Source organism: Acanthaster planci, linkage group LG03 (assembly GCF_054643075.1).
Source record: "Acanthaster planci isolate LZ-2023a linkage group LG03, COTS_SCS, whole genome shotgun sequence".
In the NCBI taxonomy this organism is placed as follows: Eukaryota; Metazoa; Echinodermata; class Asteroidea; order Valvatida; family Acanthasteridae; genus Acanthaster; species Acanthaster planci.
In genome coordinates this window covers 266,225-286,238 of record NC_141779.1, presented here as the reverse complement: position 1 = coordinate 286,238, position 20,014 = coordinate 266,225, and the positions used below count along the sequence as shown (strand labels likewise).

Sequence of the window (20,014 nt, the reverse complement as noted above, 5' to 3'; positions counted from 1 at the left end):
TTAGAAGCAATTATTCTTGCAGTTTTACTCTTAAAACATGGGGTTACGAACAATTTCCGCCATTTTATCTACTACCTTTTAAAACGAGAGGTTAGAAAAGTTGCAAACAATTCACTTTTTTAATCAAACATTGGGTTTAAAAAAATTTTAGAAGCAATTATTCTTGCAGTTTTACTCTTAAAACATGGGGTTACGAACAATTTCCCCCATTTTATCTACTACCTTTTAAAATGAGAAGTTAGAAATGTTGCAAACAGGTCACTTTTTTAGAACATGGGGGTTAGAACAAATTTAATGTCAATTTTTAAATGCAAAGTTGCAAACAATTCACTTTTTTAATCAAACATTGGGTTTAAAAAAATTTTAGAAGCAATTATTCTTGCAGTTTTACTCTTAAAACATGGGGTTACGAACAATTTCCGCCATTTTATCTACTACCTTTTAAAACGAGAGGTTAGAAAAGTTGCAAACAATTCACTTTTAATCAAACATTGGGTTTAGAAGAATTTTAGAAGTAATTATTCTTCCAGTTTTACTCTTAAAACATGGGGTTAGGAACAATTTCCGCCATTTTATCTACTACCTTTTAAAACGAGAGGTTAGAAAAGTTGCAAACAGGTTAATTTTTTAGAACATGGGGGTTAGAACAAATTTAATGTCAATTTTAAATGCGAAGTTGCAAAGAATTCACTTTTTTAATCAAACATTGGGTTTAGAACAATTTTAGCAAATACACTTGTAATTTTACTTTTTTAAAACATAGTTATTCCATTTTTAACATGGGGGTTAGAACAATTTTAGAAGCAATTCTTGCAATTTTACTCTTAGAACATGGGGGTTAGAGAACAAATTTAATGTCAATTTTTACATGCGAAGTTGCAAACAATTCACTTTTTTAATCAAACATTGGGGTCTGAACAATTTTAGCAAATATACTTGTAATTTTACTTTTTTAAAACATAGTTATTCACATTTTTAACATAGGGGTTAGAACAATTTTAGAAGCAATTATTCTTGCAGTTTTACTCTTAAAACATGGGGTTACGAACAATTTCCGCCAATTTATCTACTTCCTTTTAAAACGAGAGATTAGAACAATTTTAAATGAAAAGTTGCAAACAAGCCACTTTTTTTAGAACATGGGGGTTAGAGAACAAATTTAATGTCAATTTTTAAATGCGAAGTTGCAAACAATCCACTTTTTTAATTAAACATTGGGGTTAGAACAATTTTAGCAAATATACTTGTAATTTTACTTTTTAAAACGTAGTTATTCACATTTTTAACAACATGGGGGTTAGAACAATTTTAGAATCAATTATTCTTGCAATTTTATTCTAAAAACATCAGTTTTAGGAGCAATTACTCCCGTTACATGGAATCAGAAACAATTTCCACCATTTTCTCTGCAGCATTTTAAAACGTACCGCAACGAACAATTTTAAGGGCAAATTTTAAATGTGAATTTGCAAAAAAATTCACTTTTTTAGATCATGGGGGTTAGAACAATTTTAGCAGCAAATATACTTGTAAGTTTACTTTCTTAAAACCTACAGTTAAAAAAATGTCAGGTTGCAAACAATTCACATTTTTTACAACATGGGGGTTAGAACCATTTTAGAATCAGTTATTCTTGCAATTTTACTCTTTCAAACCATGAGAGGTTGAACAATTTTAATGGCAATTTTAAAATGCAAGGTCTCGGACAATTCACTTTTTAGGGTTAGAACAATTTTAGCAACAATTATGCTTTTAATTTTACTCTTTCAAGACGTAAGGGTTAGAACAATTTTAGCCATTTTTAGGAACAATTTTAATAGCATGTTGCATGTCCTCCAAGTAATGCCATTCAATTAGAATCTGTTCATTATGGTTTAATTCCAAGTTTAATTAGGGCAGAGGGATCAACAAATTTCTACCTGTTTTGTTTTATTTGAAAATACTGAATTTTGAATAAATACCAGAGTAATTGTGAAGTTCTAGTCAGTTATACTCATTTATTGGGGTTAAAATCACATTAGCAGCAATTATGTTTCAACTGTAAAACATGTGGTTAGGAACAATTTTGGCCATTTTATTTTCTACATTTCCAAAATATGGGATAAGACACTACTTTAACAGTTATGCTTTACCTTACAACGATCAATGAGTCTCTACTACTCTATTAGTCTCTACTAGTAGCCTTTTCACTGGATGAGATTGCAGTCTACACTCTCGTTGCAGTGGTGGCCTGGAACATGGAGACGTGGTGACTGTTTCTATAGCAAAAGCAAACAAGACACACAGAAAAGACAATGAGAATTCTTTACTTCATACAAAATGATGTCTTAAATCTAATTGCAGCGAAGCGCGAGTTTTATCTTAGTGGATCAATCTTCTAACTTTTTCAGTTTATGCCACGTGGAAAATGCTCAAGATCAAAATTGGGTTTACTCTTCATTAATAAATGGGTTAATTAGCCTAACAAGATGGTTTCCTTTCTTGTGCGGAGGCAGCTTGTGCACAAAACCTCACGAGACTCGTCTGAAAAATTCTGAGTGTTTTCTAAGTAAAGACTTAGATTTTCCCTAGTCCATTTAACTGTTCCTGACGCGTGTTAGTTTATGAGTCACTGCCCTGAATAATTAATGGCGTCCGCCTGTGGAACTCCTCGGAAGAAACGAATTTAACAAGGTGTCTCACAGAACGGATCTTGGATTGCAAAAAAGAATGAATCTGCTCGGAATTCTAGTCATTCAAAGGCAACAATAAATTTGTCTCACAGCAAAAAGTGCGAAAAATGCCGTTCCTTTTTAGGGAGTTTTCTTCCAATCAGATTTTCACTGTTTCGTTAACCGGAGATCCGGGGCGTAACCTAACAATGCATGACGAAATCTTATTTTCCAGTCATATTTTAACCTCGACACGTTTTTCAAGAGCCTTTTTGCCAACTACATTCGATACTAAATTCCAAAACGAAGTATATTGTTTGTCTGTTCAGAATTCTGACTTATTTTCCCATGCTGGTAAGAGTGGACTCTGTTAAGTATACGATACAATGCACTTCAGGTCCCAGAAAACGGCCAATAGGGCCTCAGCTTGCATACGAAAAATAAGGTCGGTTACGTCAGTTACCGGAATTGACCACAATCAAATTCATTTTGTGTTAAGGCGCTGAGCGAGTAAAGTTACAGCACTACTCGTGTTCGTGTTCCACAAATTAATTGCAACTTGATAACGCCCGGTCGCATTTTTTGCTTTAACTTCGACAAATGGAGTAAAAAAGAAAGTAAACGGACCGGGCCTACGTCGAGGAAGATGGCTTAAAAGGCTACAAAATGCGTTTTCACATTTGATACTTACAGTCATTACACCTCTCTCGTTGAAACTGTTGAAAGTGGCACGGTTTGGATGCCCTCGGGGGAGATATTTCGTAAGGTCAGAGCAGCAAGTGACGAAATGTTGCAAGCTTCCTCGGCGAGGCAAACGTCGATCTAGAAATGCGCATGTCCGGTTACCACGTGCAGGCAAAGGAATTTCAAAATTTGCATAAATGCCCGCCCTACAAAACACATTCTACTCGTATATCGCATGATGCCTTTGCAAATCACAACTGGACCAAATGCGGCGATCGGACGCAACAAATAATTTGAACAGCGTCAAAGAAAATCGTGCGTAACAAATGCTATTCATTCATTCTTAAGTTCGTCTAGGGGAACGTTGAGAGAACGTATCAAAGACTGAACGGCGTGAAGTATGCGCGTTCTTTTATTGCCGAAGTGGGGGCTTTAAATCAAACGAGCCTTTTGTTACTCCTTTTAATTCAATTTGAATTCTCCACACTAAAGACACTCTTGATTCGGGCAAGCTTTTGTTTGTTACATAAGAGACCCCTTGCACCAATACACTGTTTTCAATGGACAAGAAGGGCACAAATTTAAGGACTCATTTCAGAGACGGAGGTCGCTCCGCAAAAGCTTGCCCCGAATCACGAGGTATAGCGCAGTATCTTAAGTCTAGGGAATTTGAATTATGTTGGTGTGCAATCACATGACTCACTGTACCAACGTTTGGTCAAATTAAACTCTTAAACGATCTTTCTCGAACTCCTTGGTATTTTTTTAAAGGCATCCAATAAAAGAAGCACTTGGCGAAGCCAGCAGTCGCAGATAAACGTTTATATGGGATCTAAATAAATATACAGGGCATTTTGCCTACAGTGGAATTATCCTACCGAAAAAGTGAACACATTAAACCTCTCTCTTTGCTAATATTACGAAACTAAGTTCTTCAAGATCCTGATTGAGACACTCCGAGAGAAAAAGCAAAAAACTGCGTGAACGTTTTGGAAAAGTAAAGGAACTGATTATTTTGTACACACGAGCGAATAACAATTAAAAAAATAAAACAAAACAAAAAGGAAATAGGCAAATTCAAATAAATCAAATTAAAAATCAACAAACAGCACACACACCTGACAGAGACTACAGTTACAATACCTTTTATTGACATATTCTTCCCGAAATATGTTGCTGGTGTGGGTCAAGGTCAAGTCGATGAAATAAAAAAGAACAAGACATAAATAAGACAACCAAAATAAGACAACTATTTTAGCCTTATTATTGACCTACCAAAGGTGAGGGCGGAGGCAAAAGAGGCATTTTATTGATACAGAGAAAAACATTAGGGTTCCGTTTTATTTTCCTTCCTTCTGATGGTATATTCTAGAAAGGCCATTAAACATTGCGTGACAAAAGATTAAAATTTTATGGGCCCACCCCTCCCCCACAAAAAAATGTAGCTGTCCCCTTTCAAAAAAAGTGTGCCCCAAATCTGCCCTTACCCAAGGTTTACGTTTCCAGCTCCTTGTGCATACTTTCCGAAGATGTACACAAAATATACATGAAGCTAAATGTTAACAGAACGTGCACTTGGTGCTGGTAAATAAACCCCTTCACCATTTTTGGAGCAAAATAATACTGAGTAATCGAAATAAAGGTTTCACAACCTTTAGTTAGTTACATGTACTTTTAATTAAACTGTGTGCTGCTTAAAATAAAAGCTAAACAAAGGATAAGGAAAGACCCATCACCAGTTAGTTAAAGAAATCATTAGACAGATTGTATGTAAAAATAAATGATAAATCATTGAGGGAAAATCACTCTGCCTTCTTCGGACTGCGATAAGACAATGACGTGCGGCACTGTCCTGTGACCAGCACAGACGTCTCAAGACATCATGGCCCAGTTGTACAGGTTGCTTGCGCTTAAGAACATAAGGGAAGATTTTATGTGCTTTTGATGGTGACACACTTAACCCCCACACTGGAAACAGGTGTTTACCTTTTGTTATGACAGGCTAATAGCTTTTATTTATCTGTGATTATAGAGATCAATTGAGAGCTCATAAACTAAGCTTTCCCGTGCAACCGTACTTGAAATGTTCAGCTTCAGAAGTTCAGCGTACCAATCCATTACCAATCAATTTTGTATTGCTATTTTTTCTTTTTGGATACACCTTAAAGATATAATTTTTGACATCATAAGTAAAACTGACCAACGCACAAATTTCTAATTAAGAAAAGTTTATGACAAAGAACCAGCTTCTTATTTCCTTCATGAATATGCCACACTCAAAATCGTGCACAAATAAGCATTGGGAAAATGTGGAAGCCATAAAGGGCTCTACGGCACAAGCACAGGAAACACACACCTGCAAATGTTAGTGCATGGTGTTTGATGCAAGGGATGCCTGCAATTTCATCGAAGGCTTTCATAGCTACAATATGCAGCACGTTGGTAAACGTTCCTGGTTTTGCCACATTTTCACCACTATCAGTGATACTGCAATATTTTCAGCAATTTTCCAACCCGTACTCTTGCTTTTTTATGCATGAACATTTGTGCAAGAAACCAATGATGATGAAACATTCGACTGCTAGAGGTTGATCTCAATTTGGTGAGAGATTCCTTGACTCCGACTCACAAGTAGCCATACTGGCAGCACATCTTCCCTGCCGCTTAGAGGTAACTTTGTTGCCGTCAAAGATTTATACAGCTCCAAACTGGTACTTTATAACATAAACAATTTCTGATGTGAATGGAGTAGAACAATTCATCCCTTAGACATCAGATTTTTAAGTTTGAGGTATCAACTTTGATCCCGGGAATTACTGTGAATGTGTTGTTCCTTTTTTTCTGAATTTGGCTCAACAGAAATTGTTCAAAAGGGAAAGAAAGTCAGAAATTTCACTGCACACAATAATTCATCATTTTGCTTCCATTCACGGGTCCAGACGATAATTGTTATAAGGGAAAGGAAGGCTCCAACTTCATAAGTCTGGTTTCAACCCCCCCCCCAAAATGGAAACACAATGCTAATGTGTGTACGGAACCTGATGGCAGCAAGGCTATGACTGATGGGCAGCATATTGTGTGCTATTCTGCACAAAGGCAAGAGCAAGACAGATGTCAATACACAATATCCTCAGGATAATGGCATGCTTTACCCAGTGATACTTACGTGGGTTATGCACTGATGATGGAGTTAGGAAGGAGGTTTCAATCCGTGCAGAAAACATGCTGGACCCGTGCAATTTGGAGACAAGGGTGCACTTTCAAGAGACATAACATCCATGCAGTTTGAAGCTATTTCGCCACATAGGACCCGTGTTTTCAGTGCTTGTGAGAAAGGACCTCTCGTCGTTTTTTAAAAGAGGTGAAGGAAGGTAGAACGTGAACAAAATTGCAAGACTCAAGCGATGGCGAGCACCCCATATCAGCACCCTCCACATCAGAAACACCGTCACACTGATTAGGCTGCTGGGTTGCATTCCCAGGGCAGGCTTCAGGAAACCTGACAATTCCCAAAGATTACTGTTGTATCAACCTAGAAAAACACAAGCGAAAAGAAGCAAATGTCAGATGCTAGGAAAGTAATCAAACAAGGTCACTTCTGTGACTGTTTACTGCAGTGTGTCAATGGCAAGAATGAAAGCCATAACCACTCAGAATTTGATTCCGACACACGCTAAGACGTAACCTTTTCGTACAAGATTTTCTCAGTCCAAACACTGCATGGTATCTTTGATAAGTGACAGTAGATTGCCTTTGATAAACCTTTGACACACAAATATGTAAGATTTGCTCCAATTTTCTTAATGGCTCAAAGACTGTGGCTTATGATTCATAGCATCGGGTCCTTTTATTTTCCTTTCATACAAAATAATACTGACAGCTTTGAATGGTGCAGTATAACTAACCTCTCCAGGTGATCCGTGGAATGTTTGATTTTCCTGAAGCAAAGCCGAGGAAAACTAGAAAACTCCCTGGATCACCAACAGAGACTGGATTATAACACCTCTCCCACAGATTCTCTTTAAATGTAATTGGTAACTGATTTATATAATAAAAACACAAATAAAAACTACGTCTTTTTGAACAAACAAAAAAACACTTTTCCAAACTACTTCTTCGCAAAATAATTGAACCAAACTCTTGTTGTGCAAGGTCTTTGCAATGCACGTAATTAGCTGTGTGCACCTCGGCATGCATTTGCACACAATGTCACAGGCAATGAGTACAGTTCTTTGGTAACTGTGGGTATAGTACCTCAGTTGAAACAGGTGGAGTTCTTTTGGACGGGAAATGCCAGATAGCAATAAAGTGAAAGCCACGTGACTGGTTCTTGGCCAATCAAGATAGAGAATCTGTGGAGGGTTTTGTCCAACCTTCTGATCGCATCCATCATGGCAAGCATTACCACTTTTTCTCTGCTCGAGTTAGTTGAATATCTGTGCTGTGTTTGCCCGACCCACTTCAGATCATGGATGGCACGTATTCAGTACAACCTATAGAAAAAAGGGTAAAGCATATCTATCAATGGCACTACTCAGTTCAACTTACAGCAGAACTAGTTTTCAATGTCAGAAGATTTCTTGGCCCTTTAGAACAGTACATGATCATTAGTTGTTAGCAAGTAAACTTGATACATGGAATTGAGCCAAAAAGAACATGAGCAGGTTACATTATCTCACAAAATTTTGAACATTGAAATATTTTTAGGGTGAACAAAAAATTGTCTTTGAATACAGAATATTTTCTTTGGTACTGAAATAGTTTTAAAAGGGATTTACATTCAGTCAGATTGATATTTTGTAAATTCACAATGCAAAGTACTTTGAAAAGGCTGACTTAAAAATAGACTGACTGCAAATTCAAAAGTACATGTAAAGTCTAAAAAAATTTCAATAAATAAACAATGAAACTCGTGAAACAAAAACAACAGATCTTCATACCAGGAGTAACAGGCAGAGGTGGTGTCTTGACAACATCCTTGATAACTGCGCATACATCCGGAACCAGCCCATCTTCCATGATAAAAAAATAATGTAGTATTCTGGAAAAGGGATTGGTTTCCAATAACAATACAAATTTCAGTATTCTAATTCATCCTTTGACATCCAACCACTTCCCCTGCAGAAAATCTGCACAATATGGAACACCATTGCTGAGCCCAAGGACGTGTCTTTAGTGTTCTGTGACGTGCATAATTATGTGGACACTGAGTTTTGATTGTTACTGGATTGATATGTTCAAGAAAGCCTCTCTGAGTGTGCCAAATGCAGGCTCTTTACCACTGAATAAATCACAGGTTATACTTGTGACTTTTCGGGTGCTCGATTTTAAGTGAAAAATGGAATTAACCAATCTACACAGTAAAAGTAAATCACCTAGTTCCCAAAACCTCTCACAAACCAAGTACAACTGTGGTCTATACAAGCATTATTTGATATGTTTCACTTGGACTTCAAGCATTATCCTTACCATATCCGTGTAACTGATGATCAGTTCTTTCAAGGAGCTGCCCTGGAAGAGACAGTGCAATCACTCGCCCATGGAGTCCATGGCACACTGTGAAAGGCACTTTCTTGGGTGAGTTTCTGTCCAAAAAAACAAATTCAAATAAGCTTCTTGTCATGGACTGCATGTCACAGACCAAATAAAAGCACAGGTGCAATGAACCTGAATAATCTTCCAACCACTTTTTATAGCCCATGACAATTAAATTTTAAGAGACAAAAAGTTACACAACTTACCAATGCAACTTTCAACCTGTGCATATATATATGTTCTAGTGTTTTTTTTGAAATTTTATGCAAAGCCGTTGCAAAGTTCACAGTCAACTATTACACAGTTATTTTTGTGTGTTAACCATTTCTTAAGTTTGATCCTTACATGTACACTTGAATCCTTGTCCACATATATAATTTTAATTGTAATTATAATTATATGATTTCTGCCAAAAATATTGACTTTTGAAAAAAAAAGATATATCAGCCTAGATGTACTTTCAATATACAGCTAAAGTAGTTTTTGAATGAGAGTCATTTGAATAATACAGAACAGCCTCACGATAATGAACACAATATAACAATATAACAGCATTCATGCCAAATTCCCTGAAGCCATTACCAGTTACCCACAAATCCATTCCCCATTCAAATGGGGAGCAACCTGCCTCACCCTTTTTTTGGAATGAGGATTTGGGGCAAACATTTCCAACGAAGAAATCGAGTTGAAAAGAGGTAACAAGTTCAGCATACACTGTACGTCCATACACTTCTCAGACTTTGTGTCCAGGCACTGATAAAACATCAGCCAGAGCTGATCAGACAGGACAACCCCTGTGGCTTATCCCATCAGATATGTCTACATATACAGATAACCTGACCCTATTTTCATATGTCCTCTTACATGAAGAGACTCAAGACAGTCTGTGTACTTGCACATCCAATCATTTACAGGACAATCTGTAATGCCATTATCCAAGACTTCAGTACATTCAAGCAGAAGAAATAGCCATTGTCATCTTTACCTGATGCAGCCGTTAGGGCAGATACAGGAGAAACTCAAGTTCTTATCCATGAGGCATGTTCCAGCATTCTGTCGGGGTTGTGCTACACATAAACATGCTGTGGTGAAAGAACACAAGACAAGGTGTATTTGAATAGACTCATAGACTCAAGCACACATTAAAGTGGTGAAGGAACACAAGACAATGTGTATTTGAATAGACTCATAGACTCAAGCACACATTAAAGTGGTGAAGGAACACAAGACAATGTGTGTTTGAATAGACTCATAGACTCAAGCACACATTAAAGTGGTGAAGGAACACAAGACAATGTGTATTTGAATAGACTCATAGACTCAAGCACACATTAAAGTGGTGAAGGAACACAAGACAATGTGTGTTTGAATAGACTCATAGACTCAAGCACACATTAAAGTGGTGAAGGAACACAAGACAATGTGTATTTGAATAGACTCATAGACTCAAGCACACATTAAAGTGGTGAAGGAACACAAGACAATGTGTGTTTGAATAGACTCATAGACTCAAGCACACATTAAAGTGGTGAAGGAACACAAGGCAATGTGTGTTTGAATAGACTCATAGACTCAAGCACACATTAAATAAACTGTATGAAAAATCAGTCTGAAAATATAATCTAGTTCATGCCTTAAGTGACGGGAGTGTGGAACTGGCTCAGACTATATCTATACACATATGATCCCTCATATTTCTGTTGTAAACCTCCAATGAATATTTATTCGGTCTGAGATCTTTCAAGATACTGAAAGTGTCAGAACATGTATTTTCAAATAAATTCCAACCATCGTCATCCCTACCAAACCCCCCACAACCGGCTGTCACTGACCAAGCCCACAAATCCTCGACTGGGCTCAGTTTAGGTTCACGTATTACCATACTATAAGTACATGTAGTTACATACATGCACATGGGAAGAAAACTGGGCTCAGGTTTAAGGTTCACGTATTACCATCCTATAAGTACATGTAGTTACAACATGCACATGGGAAGAAAACTGGGCTCAGGTTTTACTGAGGTTCACGTATTACCATACTATAAGTACATGTAGTTACATACATGCACATGGGAAGAAAACTGGGCTCAGTTTAGGTTCACGTATTACCATACTATAAGTACATGTAGTTACTTACATGCACATGGGAAGAAAACTGGGCTCAGGTTTAAGGTTCACGTATTACCATCCTATAAGTACATGTAGTTACATACATGCACATGGGAAGAAAACTGGGCTCAGGTTTTAGGTTGACGTATTACCATACTAGTACATGTAGTTACATACATGCACATGGGAAGAAAACTGGGCTCAGGTTTAAGGTTCACGTATTACCATACTATAAGAACATGTAGTGACATACATGCACATGGGAAGAAAACTGGGCTCAGGTTTTAGGTTGACGTATTACCATACTATAAGAACATGTAGTTACATACATGCACATGGGGAGAGAAAACTGGGCTCAGGTTTTGAGGTTCACGTATTACCATACTATAAGAACATGTACTGTAGTTACATACATGCACATGGGAAGAAAACTGGGCTCAGGTTTTGAGGTTCACATATTACCATACTATAAGTACATGTAGTTAAATTACATGCACATGGGGAGAGAAAACTGTAATGGTAGTATTTGGAATAGTTACAGTAATAAGGAGGTCAGACAAGAAGTCAAAGCCTGTACTGGGTCTACTTACAGAAAAAAAAGATTTTATTTTATACAAATCATATTTAAGTGAATAGGAATATTAAGGAGTGGATGTTAAAATACAAAATTAATGAACTTGCAATCTGATAATATCAATAAATTACCGGCAGTGATGTTTAAAAGTGTTATTGACAACTCAGCTTGACATTACATGTACATCCTCCTCGTTACCAGTAACATCAATTGCATACTTGTTTTATAATTCCTTTGCATGCTACACTTGACGCCAATGGACAGAATGATCAACTTCAGTTCTATAGTACGATAGGGGTCCCTGGTATCTACAATTCTGGACAGACTTGTTGGGACACTTGGCAATAGCCATACAATCTCCAGCCCCCTCTCCCACTCCCCCGATCAATGTTGTCCAGCTGGAACACAGACCGTGCGCACACACCCAACACTGAAAAGGGGGTCTGGAGGCCAACCGAGATTTGTCCAGGATTGTAGCAGTTGAAGATGTGGCAAACTTGAAACTATGTTGAGATGAAGCTTGTTTGATGACCTAGTGTCATAACTATGGGTTTCATTATTCGTTACAAAAGAAACTTTTACATTCGGAGGCAGAGACTGTTTTAAAATTATACATTAGAGCACACAAATGCCATTTATAAAGATAATGTACAGATAAAATTGAATTTAACGATACGGTTTTCAGATGCTGGTTGGCCGAAACCCCCTTTGGGACCCGGGGAGAGAGGGTGCTTAATCTAACAGTGCAAGACTGACTAATAATGTTGTTGATTGGCCGGAAGGCTGGCTAACAACCAATTTAGGTCAGTTTGCCTGACCCCACGGACCACTTCCTGGCCCACAAGTTAAGGGAAGGCCTCCACAGAGATTCCCACAAAACCGATGTTCGGTACCCAGTCACAGCAGACCTCCTGTTGATGAGATAGTGGGGGGCCTAGCATCCTCAGAATTTGAGGCCGCTCTTTTTAACGCAGCATTTCAGCTAGACTTGTTTGGCTTTCTGCGGGTGGGGGAATTTACAGTCCCGTCCAAATCTAGTGATTGTTCCCGCATAGTGGCCTTATGTGATATTCAGTTTGAAAATGCGGCCAGTTCAATTATGATCGTAACCCTAAGATTTTCCAAAACAGACCAAAAGGAAGGCAAAATGGAAAAGTAAGGCTTCATACTGACTGAAACAGTCTGATTGTAAGGCTGGGACAATATGGCAGAGACCATCCAATGTAATAGGACGGCTGTTACACTGCCAACAGCCATGCAATAAGCATTTGAAAACAAAGTGTTGGGTTATATCCGAAAATTATACAAGCCTGATGTGGAAGCAATACCAGATACATACAAAACCTATGGTAGTGAGAGAATAATTATTGACGGACAAAATGCAAGAAACTGTACCAGCTGTTGAAGTGAAGGGTGAAAACCAACACAATTAAGGCCATGGCGCAAACTGAACTATGGGAAACTGCCAAGTACGCTGATAAACTGAATGAGTATGGGGGAGGCAACAGAATCTAATAAAAGACCAAGAACTTCTAGCTGAAGTTGTTCCAAAGGTCTGCAGGCTGGGAGTACCATTGAGGTCTGCTCCTGGTGCTAGCTGCCAGAATCTGTACATCTGAAAGCGAGAGAGAGCATTGGCGATGCCGTTATCAATACCAGGAACATGACGCACCTTGAAATGAATATTCAGATCCAAACAACGGATCACAAGCGAACAGACCCATTTCATAATCCTAGGGCAGGGACAAGTTTGAAGATTGATTTGTGGCCAAAACTACTGCATTATCTGTCCAGAAAACCACGCATCTACATCTATTTCTCAAATCTGGTCCCCACAAGCGCTGCGCCAGCACAATGGGAAAAAGTTCAAGGAAAGCAATAGAAAACTGCAGGGAACGGATTGACAAGGGCCATCTGCCCTGAGTCCAATGACCATGAAAAAATGCACCAAAACCTATACCGGCTGAAACATCGGTGTACAACCGTAAGGTGTGACTGGACTGCCACACTTGGGGAGGAAACATGACCGAGCCATTGAAATGGACCAAGAACTGTTGCCATGCCAACAGATTGGTTTATGCCCCAGAAGAAAAGCGGATACGATGATGTGGCTTCTAAACGCTGCAGGTTACATGTACATGTAAATCAAACAAATGCACAGCCTTGGCAAACAGCTTTACAGTTGAAATTTAAACCTCTTAGCAAAGACTGCAGGTCCCTGAGAATAATGTTTGGTTTAGATAATGCATTATCCAACTTCTCTACTATGGACGTGATTTTCACGGGTAGAACTTGAATTGTCTGAGCAATAGGGTCAATTGCCAGCCCTAGGAAAGTGATGATATTAGCCGGTCCAACCGTTCTGTCTGACACAGAAGGGAACTCCAAACTCCTTACACACGACCATAAAAGAACTGAGAGCACGAGCGCAGTCACTGGAATTGGCACTTCTCACAAAAAGGAAATTGTCGAGGTAGTGAATGTATCATTAGTCATTGCCACTTTGCGGGTACAGTACATTCCTTGAAATGTGCTAAAATGTTCATATGTCACACACGATATGGAACAACCCATGGGCATACAGTTGTTGCAGTACGGGTAGTGTGACCCATCGGAGAAGAAGCCTAACAGGTTGAAATCATCTGGGTGAACTGGCAGCGAGTAAAAAGCCGACTTAATGTCAGATTTAGCCATAAGGGCACCAGTGCCTAAACTTAAGACCAACCCTATCGCGTCATCAAAACTCGAGTAATTAACAATGGTAAGAGACGGGTCAATGTGATCATTAACGGAATTGCCCAACGGGGAGCAAAGATTGTGTATCCAGCAAAATTCACCCGGCGTTTGCTTAGGAACCAGACCGACTGGAGAAAAGGGCAAGTCTGGCAATGGGCGGGCTAGAAAAAGGACCAGCAATGCGGCCCAACTGAATCTCCCTGATATTATTGTGTAATAAAGCCTTGTGTTCATGGACGGACTTGAAATTGCCAGCCGAACTAGAGTGTACTCCCAGACCAAAATAGCCTAAACGAAAGACAAAAGTGAAACCATAGATCAGGGGTTGGTAGTTGATGCGTTGGCTGCCCCTTGAGCACTGCCAGTGCGTACATGTAGGGAGCTACTGTGGCAATTCTTGGCTGAGTGGCCAGGGGACATGCACACGGAACATTTGTGGACAAATAGACATGCGAACCGGAAACATAGACTGCGGTTGAAGTCGAAACAGATTCCACGAGCAGTGCCTCACTGTTCCTGCTGAGAGGATGTAAGACCCAGTTGCGGAATGGCTGTCGGGAGGACTTAAGGGGGTAGGTACGAAACAAGTTTTGTGAGGGACTACCCACTAGCGTTGGCCACAATGCAGCGTCGATGCTGGCCAAGGAACGAGCAGGCATTCACGTCTGGTGAAGATGGAACTGGATATCATAATAGCGCCAGCCGGCACCCGTGCAACGGAAGGCTGCAGATCGGACAGTATCGGCACATTTCAGTAATTGTTGCAGAGCTGCCAAGTTCTTTCGGAGCATTTCAGAAATCTCAACTCTAAAAACTTTTTATTTGATGCGCAATGTACAACACAGCATGTTTACATTGTAGATGTAGTATGGGAGTTTTCAGTATGTGGAAAGTAATATTTTAATGAAAAACAGTTTTGAAATATATTTTCTTTGCACGCCAAATTATAAATCAAATGGACAGCCTTTGATGATGTGTGTACTTCCACAGGGCATCTCCAGCATAGGCATAGAAACCAATGTTCGCAAAACAGGTAATCCAAATTCTCATTATAACATGTGCATACCGGTACATGCTCGGTGAGAAACTGCACCATCAACACCTCAGCTCGAATGGTACCATACATACGTTTAGCCTTAGAAGCCATTTCTTTTCCAAGAAAGAACGGCGAAGTCCGTGCAGTCGTAGAAATGTCCGAGCAAATACGGCGGCATGGTGTTGTCATGCATGACGCGTCACACGCGCGCCGTGATTGTTGCAGAAATGGGTATCACACCAATTTGGACCCGTAATGGTGATCAATTTCTGTACCAATTACGGAAAATCCGTACCACTTGGCAGCTCTGTTGTCGGGTACAGTACGGATGGCAAATCAAGTAAATGGATGCAAAAACCAAGAAAGCAGACATAAATGGCAGAAGTCCACTGCTCAGTGGACATTATGCGAATGTGCTGAGCTGGGGGCGAATTTGCAAGGTGGGTGATTCAGGCAAACCGATCATAAGTACAAAGTTGTGAGAATGAGTATTACCAAATCCCATAGCAAAGAACCAAATTCGCCAAACTCCCCATTCCAAATTTTTTCTTGGATGTTTTTAGGTACCCTCAGCCCCAGCTCGTCACAAACACTGGTCAGTGCGGTGTAGTTTTGTACATTAGCCATTGAAGACACAGCACTCACAGCTTGAAGTGAAATAGGGATGGAAGTCAAAGGCAATGCAGATGAACTAATACTAGGAGTAGGATCACCAGTTGAAATTAAATAAGGAATGGATTGGTGGTCCACAACTGGTAAGGGAAAAAGATTGCAGTGACATCTGATTCACCAAGCCCCAAAGTCACAGGCAGTGCCGCGGCAGCACTTTGCGATGGTGGTCCACAACAGGTAAGGGAAAAAATTACAGGGAACAACTGACTCACCAAGCTCCGAAGTCACAGGCAGTGCAGCGGCAGCACTTTGCGGGCGTCCGGGTGGGAGAGATCCATCTACAGCACCAGTAGGGATTGCAGATGATGGTGTGGCTGCTGCCGGTATACTTTTCTCTAGCCCAACCGAACGTGGGGTTGCATCAGAAGCATCTCTCCGGTTTTGAGTAGGCTTACCGGTAGCAGAGCGAGGCCTTCTGTGCGGTCTCCTCCCCTCAGAAGACCAAACGGTTGCTGCCACTCTCTTCCCAGACTTCGGCATCTTGCAGTGACCAGAGATTGTGTTTAACGAAAGACTGAAAACAAAATTGGCAGAGAAACGTGCAACTTGATCATGTGTTTACATTTGCTAAAGCCTGCTGAGAAGTGACAATTCCTGCTGTGTAAAACACACACTAAAACTTGGATACCAGACAGTTTACTTCATCCTTATTATTCATGAGTCTGTGTGTGACACAACACGCAGAATGCGCCAGGCGCACACAAAGTCTATTTACTTCTATTTTATCGGACAATTTTCAAAAGGAATATACATGTACCATAAAATAGATGGGGATGTTTGGGAAAATAAAAGTGAAGTTTTAGAAAAAATTGTTGGAAATCCATCATATGTTGATTTCTTTTGACTCTCTGAATAAAAAGGTATTTATGAATATGAATAAATATGTGCTTGGCTGGTCTTAAACGTTAGTTTAATATTTATTCCCTGAACAATGCTCAAAAAAAACATCCTTTAAAACAATCTCCCACTTGGCATCCCAAATCAACCTCTTCTGTGACACCGGATTGAGAAGAATATTTGGAAGCCTCCAAATTTGAACTCACCCACTGACCCACATTGGGCTAAGACACTGACTAAAAACACGTTCAGGCAAAAACTAGCCCCCCATTAAAAAACAAAAAAGGGACATCGTAGTTAACCATGTGATAAACAACAACACCAATTACACAGTACTAAAACAACTCAAACAAAAAACCACTCACTACTACATCAAAAATGTTTCCATTTCAGAAAAAGTATTTCCTCCAATGGCCCAACAGCATGCCCTGAAATATGTGACATCACCCTGCATGACTTCTAAAACAAAATACTAAAAAAAAAGTACAAAAGATTCTCACATAGTGGTGCTATAGAGAAAATATACTGGTCATCTATAACCAAATTCTTGACCAATTCCTAATTATGTCGCAAACATCAACAAGATCCAACCAACTTTGAAATTCACAAATGAAACTCTCTGAGACATCTATCTACTATCTCAGAAATATTTGTGAAACCCCCATTCTTTACTTTCAGGAAAGTACTTTCATGAATTCACACAAGTTGAATAGCAAAATTTTGCAGAAAGTCTTTCATCAGATTTGCTTCGCTTTCACCTCTGCCTGAAGTATGAGCCAGCCTTAACTGAGGCCAAATGGCTGGACTTAAAACCCTAACCCCCTAGAGTGTATGTAAAATCACATTGAAATTGGAGGATTTGGGACTGTTTAAAACACTCAGTAAAATAAAATCTCCTTTACTGGTATAACAACCCATCAAAAGCATTACTTCCTTCAAAATCATCCGTATGCAACTGATTAAGTGTTATCCCTACTGGGCACAAAAGCATATTGTTCTTGCTGACAGAAGAATTTGAAAACTAATCTTCTGCTCGCATCACCCAATCACATCCAATAAACATCACTAGCTTGTCATATATTCTTCTTATGCCTACCCATTTCACCCCCTTACCAGACCACTGGCCTAGACTATGATTTAATCAGTAAGCTTCACAAGTCACCAGACAGTGTCACTGAATGGGATGGTGTCATCCTCTTTTCACATGACTCACACTTTTCTTATTTGAAGTTGATTGATACAGTCATGAACTTCTTCCTGTGTTTTGGGCTTTAAAATACGGAACCAGGAAAGTTGAGATATTTCACAGGGTCAGCAGTGTATCTTGGAAGCCAACTGTTGTCCAACATTTTAAAACAATCACTAAAGTGCTTATTAATCATCTGAGGGACGGCAGTATCAGAATTATTTATATGAACAACTGACTGGGTTAGGTATTTTGACACTTTCTGTTCAATATTTATTGATGAATGATTTCACAGGTTATCTTTTAATATTGGATGTTTCTTGCTCAAAAGATAAGATAATGTAAGTTTCTTGAAAGCTCTAATTAAATAATAATAATAAAAATTGACATTTATAAAGCGCCCAATCCATCAGGCTGCTCCCACGCGCTGTACATCAAAATATAAATAAATAAATATAACCTACATGTACCATCATCAAAATCAATACTAAGAAACTGAAAATGCTTGTTAAAAAGGTGCGTCTTCAGCCCGGTCTTAAAACTCTCCACATTCCTAGACATTATAAGATGAACTTCAAGCTGGTTCCAGAGACCGGGACCAGCCACAGAAAACATCCTCTCGCCAGCAGAAGACAGCCTAGTTTTTGGAAGAGTAAGCCTAGGCGAGTCCAGTGCGGAATCGACTAGAAATCCTTACATCAAGCAAATCACTTAAATAACTTGGAGCACTGTTGTGGAGACATTTAAAGATCCTTAGACACACCTTAAAAATTACCCTATGATATTTTACTGGCAACCAATGTAGTTGCATCAGCGCAGGAGTGATGTGGTCAAATTTCTAGCCATTAGTGAGTAACCTTGCTGCAGCATTCTGGACTCTCTGCAAAGGAGCAAGGGCTGACGCTAAGTAACCTATTAAAACAGAGTTACAATAGTTTATGAGAGACGTAACAAGTGCATGAATAATATGCTCCGTGGCTGATTGACCCAAACAACATTTAATTTTGCTTATATTGTTCAGGTGTTACATTGCAGAGAGATATTCTTGATGTGGGATTGCATATTCATTTTGTTGTCAAAAATCACACCCAGACTCTTGACTTCAGAGACTGCGGTAATATTGTGATTACTAATTATTCACAAGAGTTCTAGGAATTTTGCTAAACGACATATGCGATCCAATGATAAGCAGATCTGTCTTATCATTATTTAGCTTCAAAAACAGAGTACACTGTTCGAAACGTCGAGTTATTCCCCGGTTCTTCTCAGAACCACACATACTCAAAGAAGAGATAAATACATGGTGTTACCGCAATCTTTACTATAGATCTAGTTTCCTTCACCATGAAAACCTTTAAGTCTTATAAGTCTTAGCTTCAAAAAGTTAATCGCCATCCAACATTTGATGTCGTCACAGCATTTTTCCCAAACTGGCACTTGTTGCTGTATGTTACTGGCAGTTGGCTGTGCTGACAAATACAACTGAGTGTCATCTGCATAAAAATGACAACTCAGTCCATGATGCCTGATAACATCCCCTAATGGCAACATATACACATTGAATAAAAGTGGTCTGAGTACAGAGCCCTGGGGGACACCATACTTAAGTGTATAGGTGTCACTCATGGTTCCAACATCCAATCCACTCCGACCATCAGGTGATAAAGACCAAATCTGAACTCTTTGTAAACGGTCTCTAAGGTAAGAAGAAAACCAATCAAAGGTATTTTGTGAGACTCCTACATGTGTCCTTAATCGATGAAGCAAAATGTCATGATCAAGCGTATCAAACACACCACTTAAATCAAGAAATACCAGAATGGAGACTTTGTCCTCATCTATATTTTTTAAAATATCATTTTGAATGCGGGCAAGAGCCGTTTCCGTCCCATGGTGGCACTTGTATGCCGATTGAAAAGGTTCATGCAACATAAACCTGGTCATATGATTAGTAAGCTGTTGCGCAACCACCTTCTCAAGAACCTTGGAGACAAA

At 39.2% G+C, this 20,014-nt stretch overlaps 2 protein-coding genes across 12 annotated transcripts in view; both read right to left on the bottom strand.

Annotated features, from left to right (window-relative positions):
• Positions 1-20,014, bottom strand: part of LOC110988129 (uncharacterized) — a 498,416-nt gene that overhangs the window by 384,721 nt on the left and 93,681 nt on the right. The window lies entirely within an intron of this gene.
• The window catches only part of LOC147799523 (uncharacterized), a 94,009-nt gene continuing 75,282 nt past the window's right edge, over positions 1,288-20,014 (bottom strand). For 3 of the 9 annotated variants that reach the window (XM_087135102.1, XM_087135106.1, XM_087135103.1), the window contains 7 exons: positions 16,209-16,510; positions 9,856-9,952; positions 8,805-8,920; positions 8,276-8,376; positions 4,479-6,867; positions 3,343-3,473; positions 1,288-2,258 (listed from right to left, as the gene is read on the bottom strand). In XM_087135102.1, the coding sequence (XP_086991228.1) occupies positions 6,826-6,867; positions 8,276-8,376; positions 8,805-8,920; positions 9,856-9,952; positions 16,209-16,476 (624 nt within the window). In that variant the 5' untranslated portion in view covers positions 16,477-16,510 and the 3' untranslated portion in view covers positions 1,288-2,258; positions 3,343-3,473; positions 4,479-6,825. Of the gene's footprint in view, positions 2,259-3,342; positions 3,474-4,464; positions 6,868-7,708; positions 7,829-8,275; positions 8,377-8,804; positions 8,921-9,855; positions 9,953-16,208; positions 16,511-20,014 lie in introns of those variants that run through there. The other 6 variants (XM_087135109.1, XM_087135108.1, XM_087135107.1 and 3 more) reach the window with 6 other exon arrangements.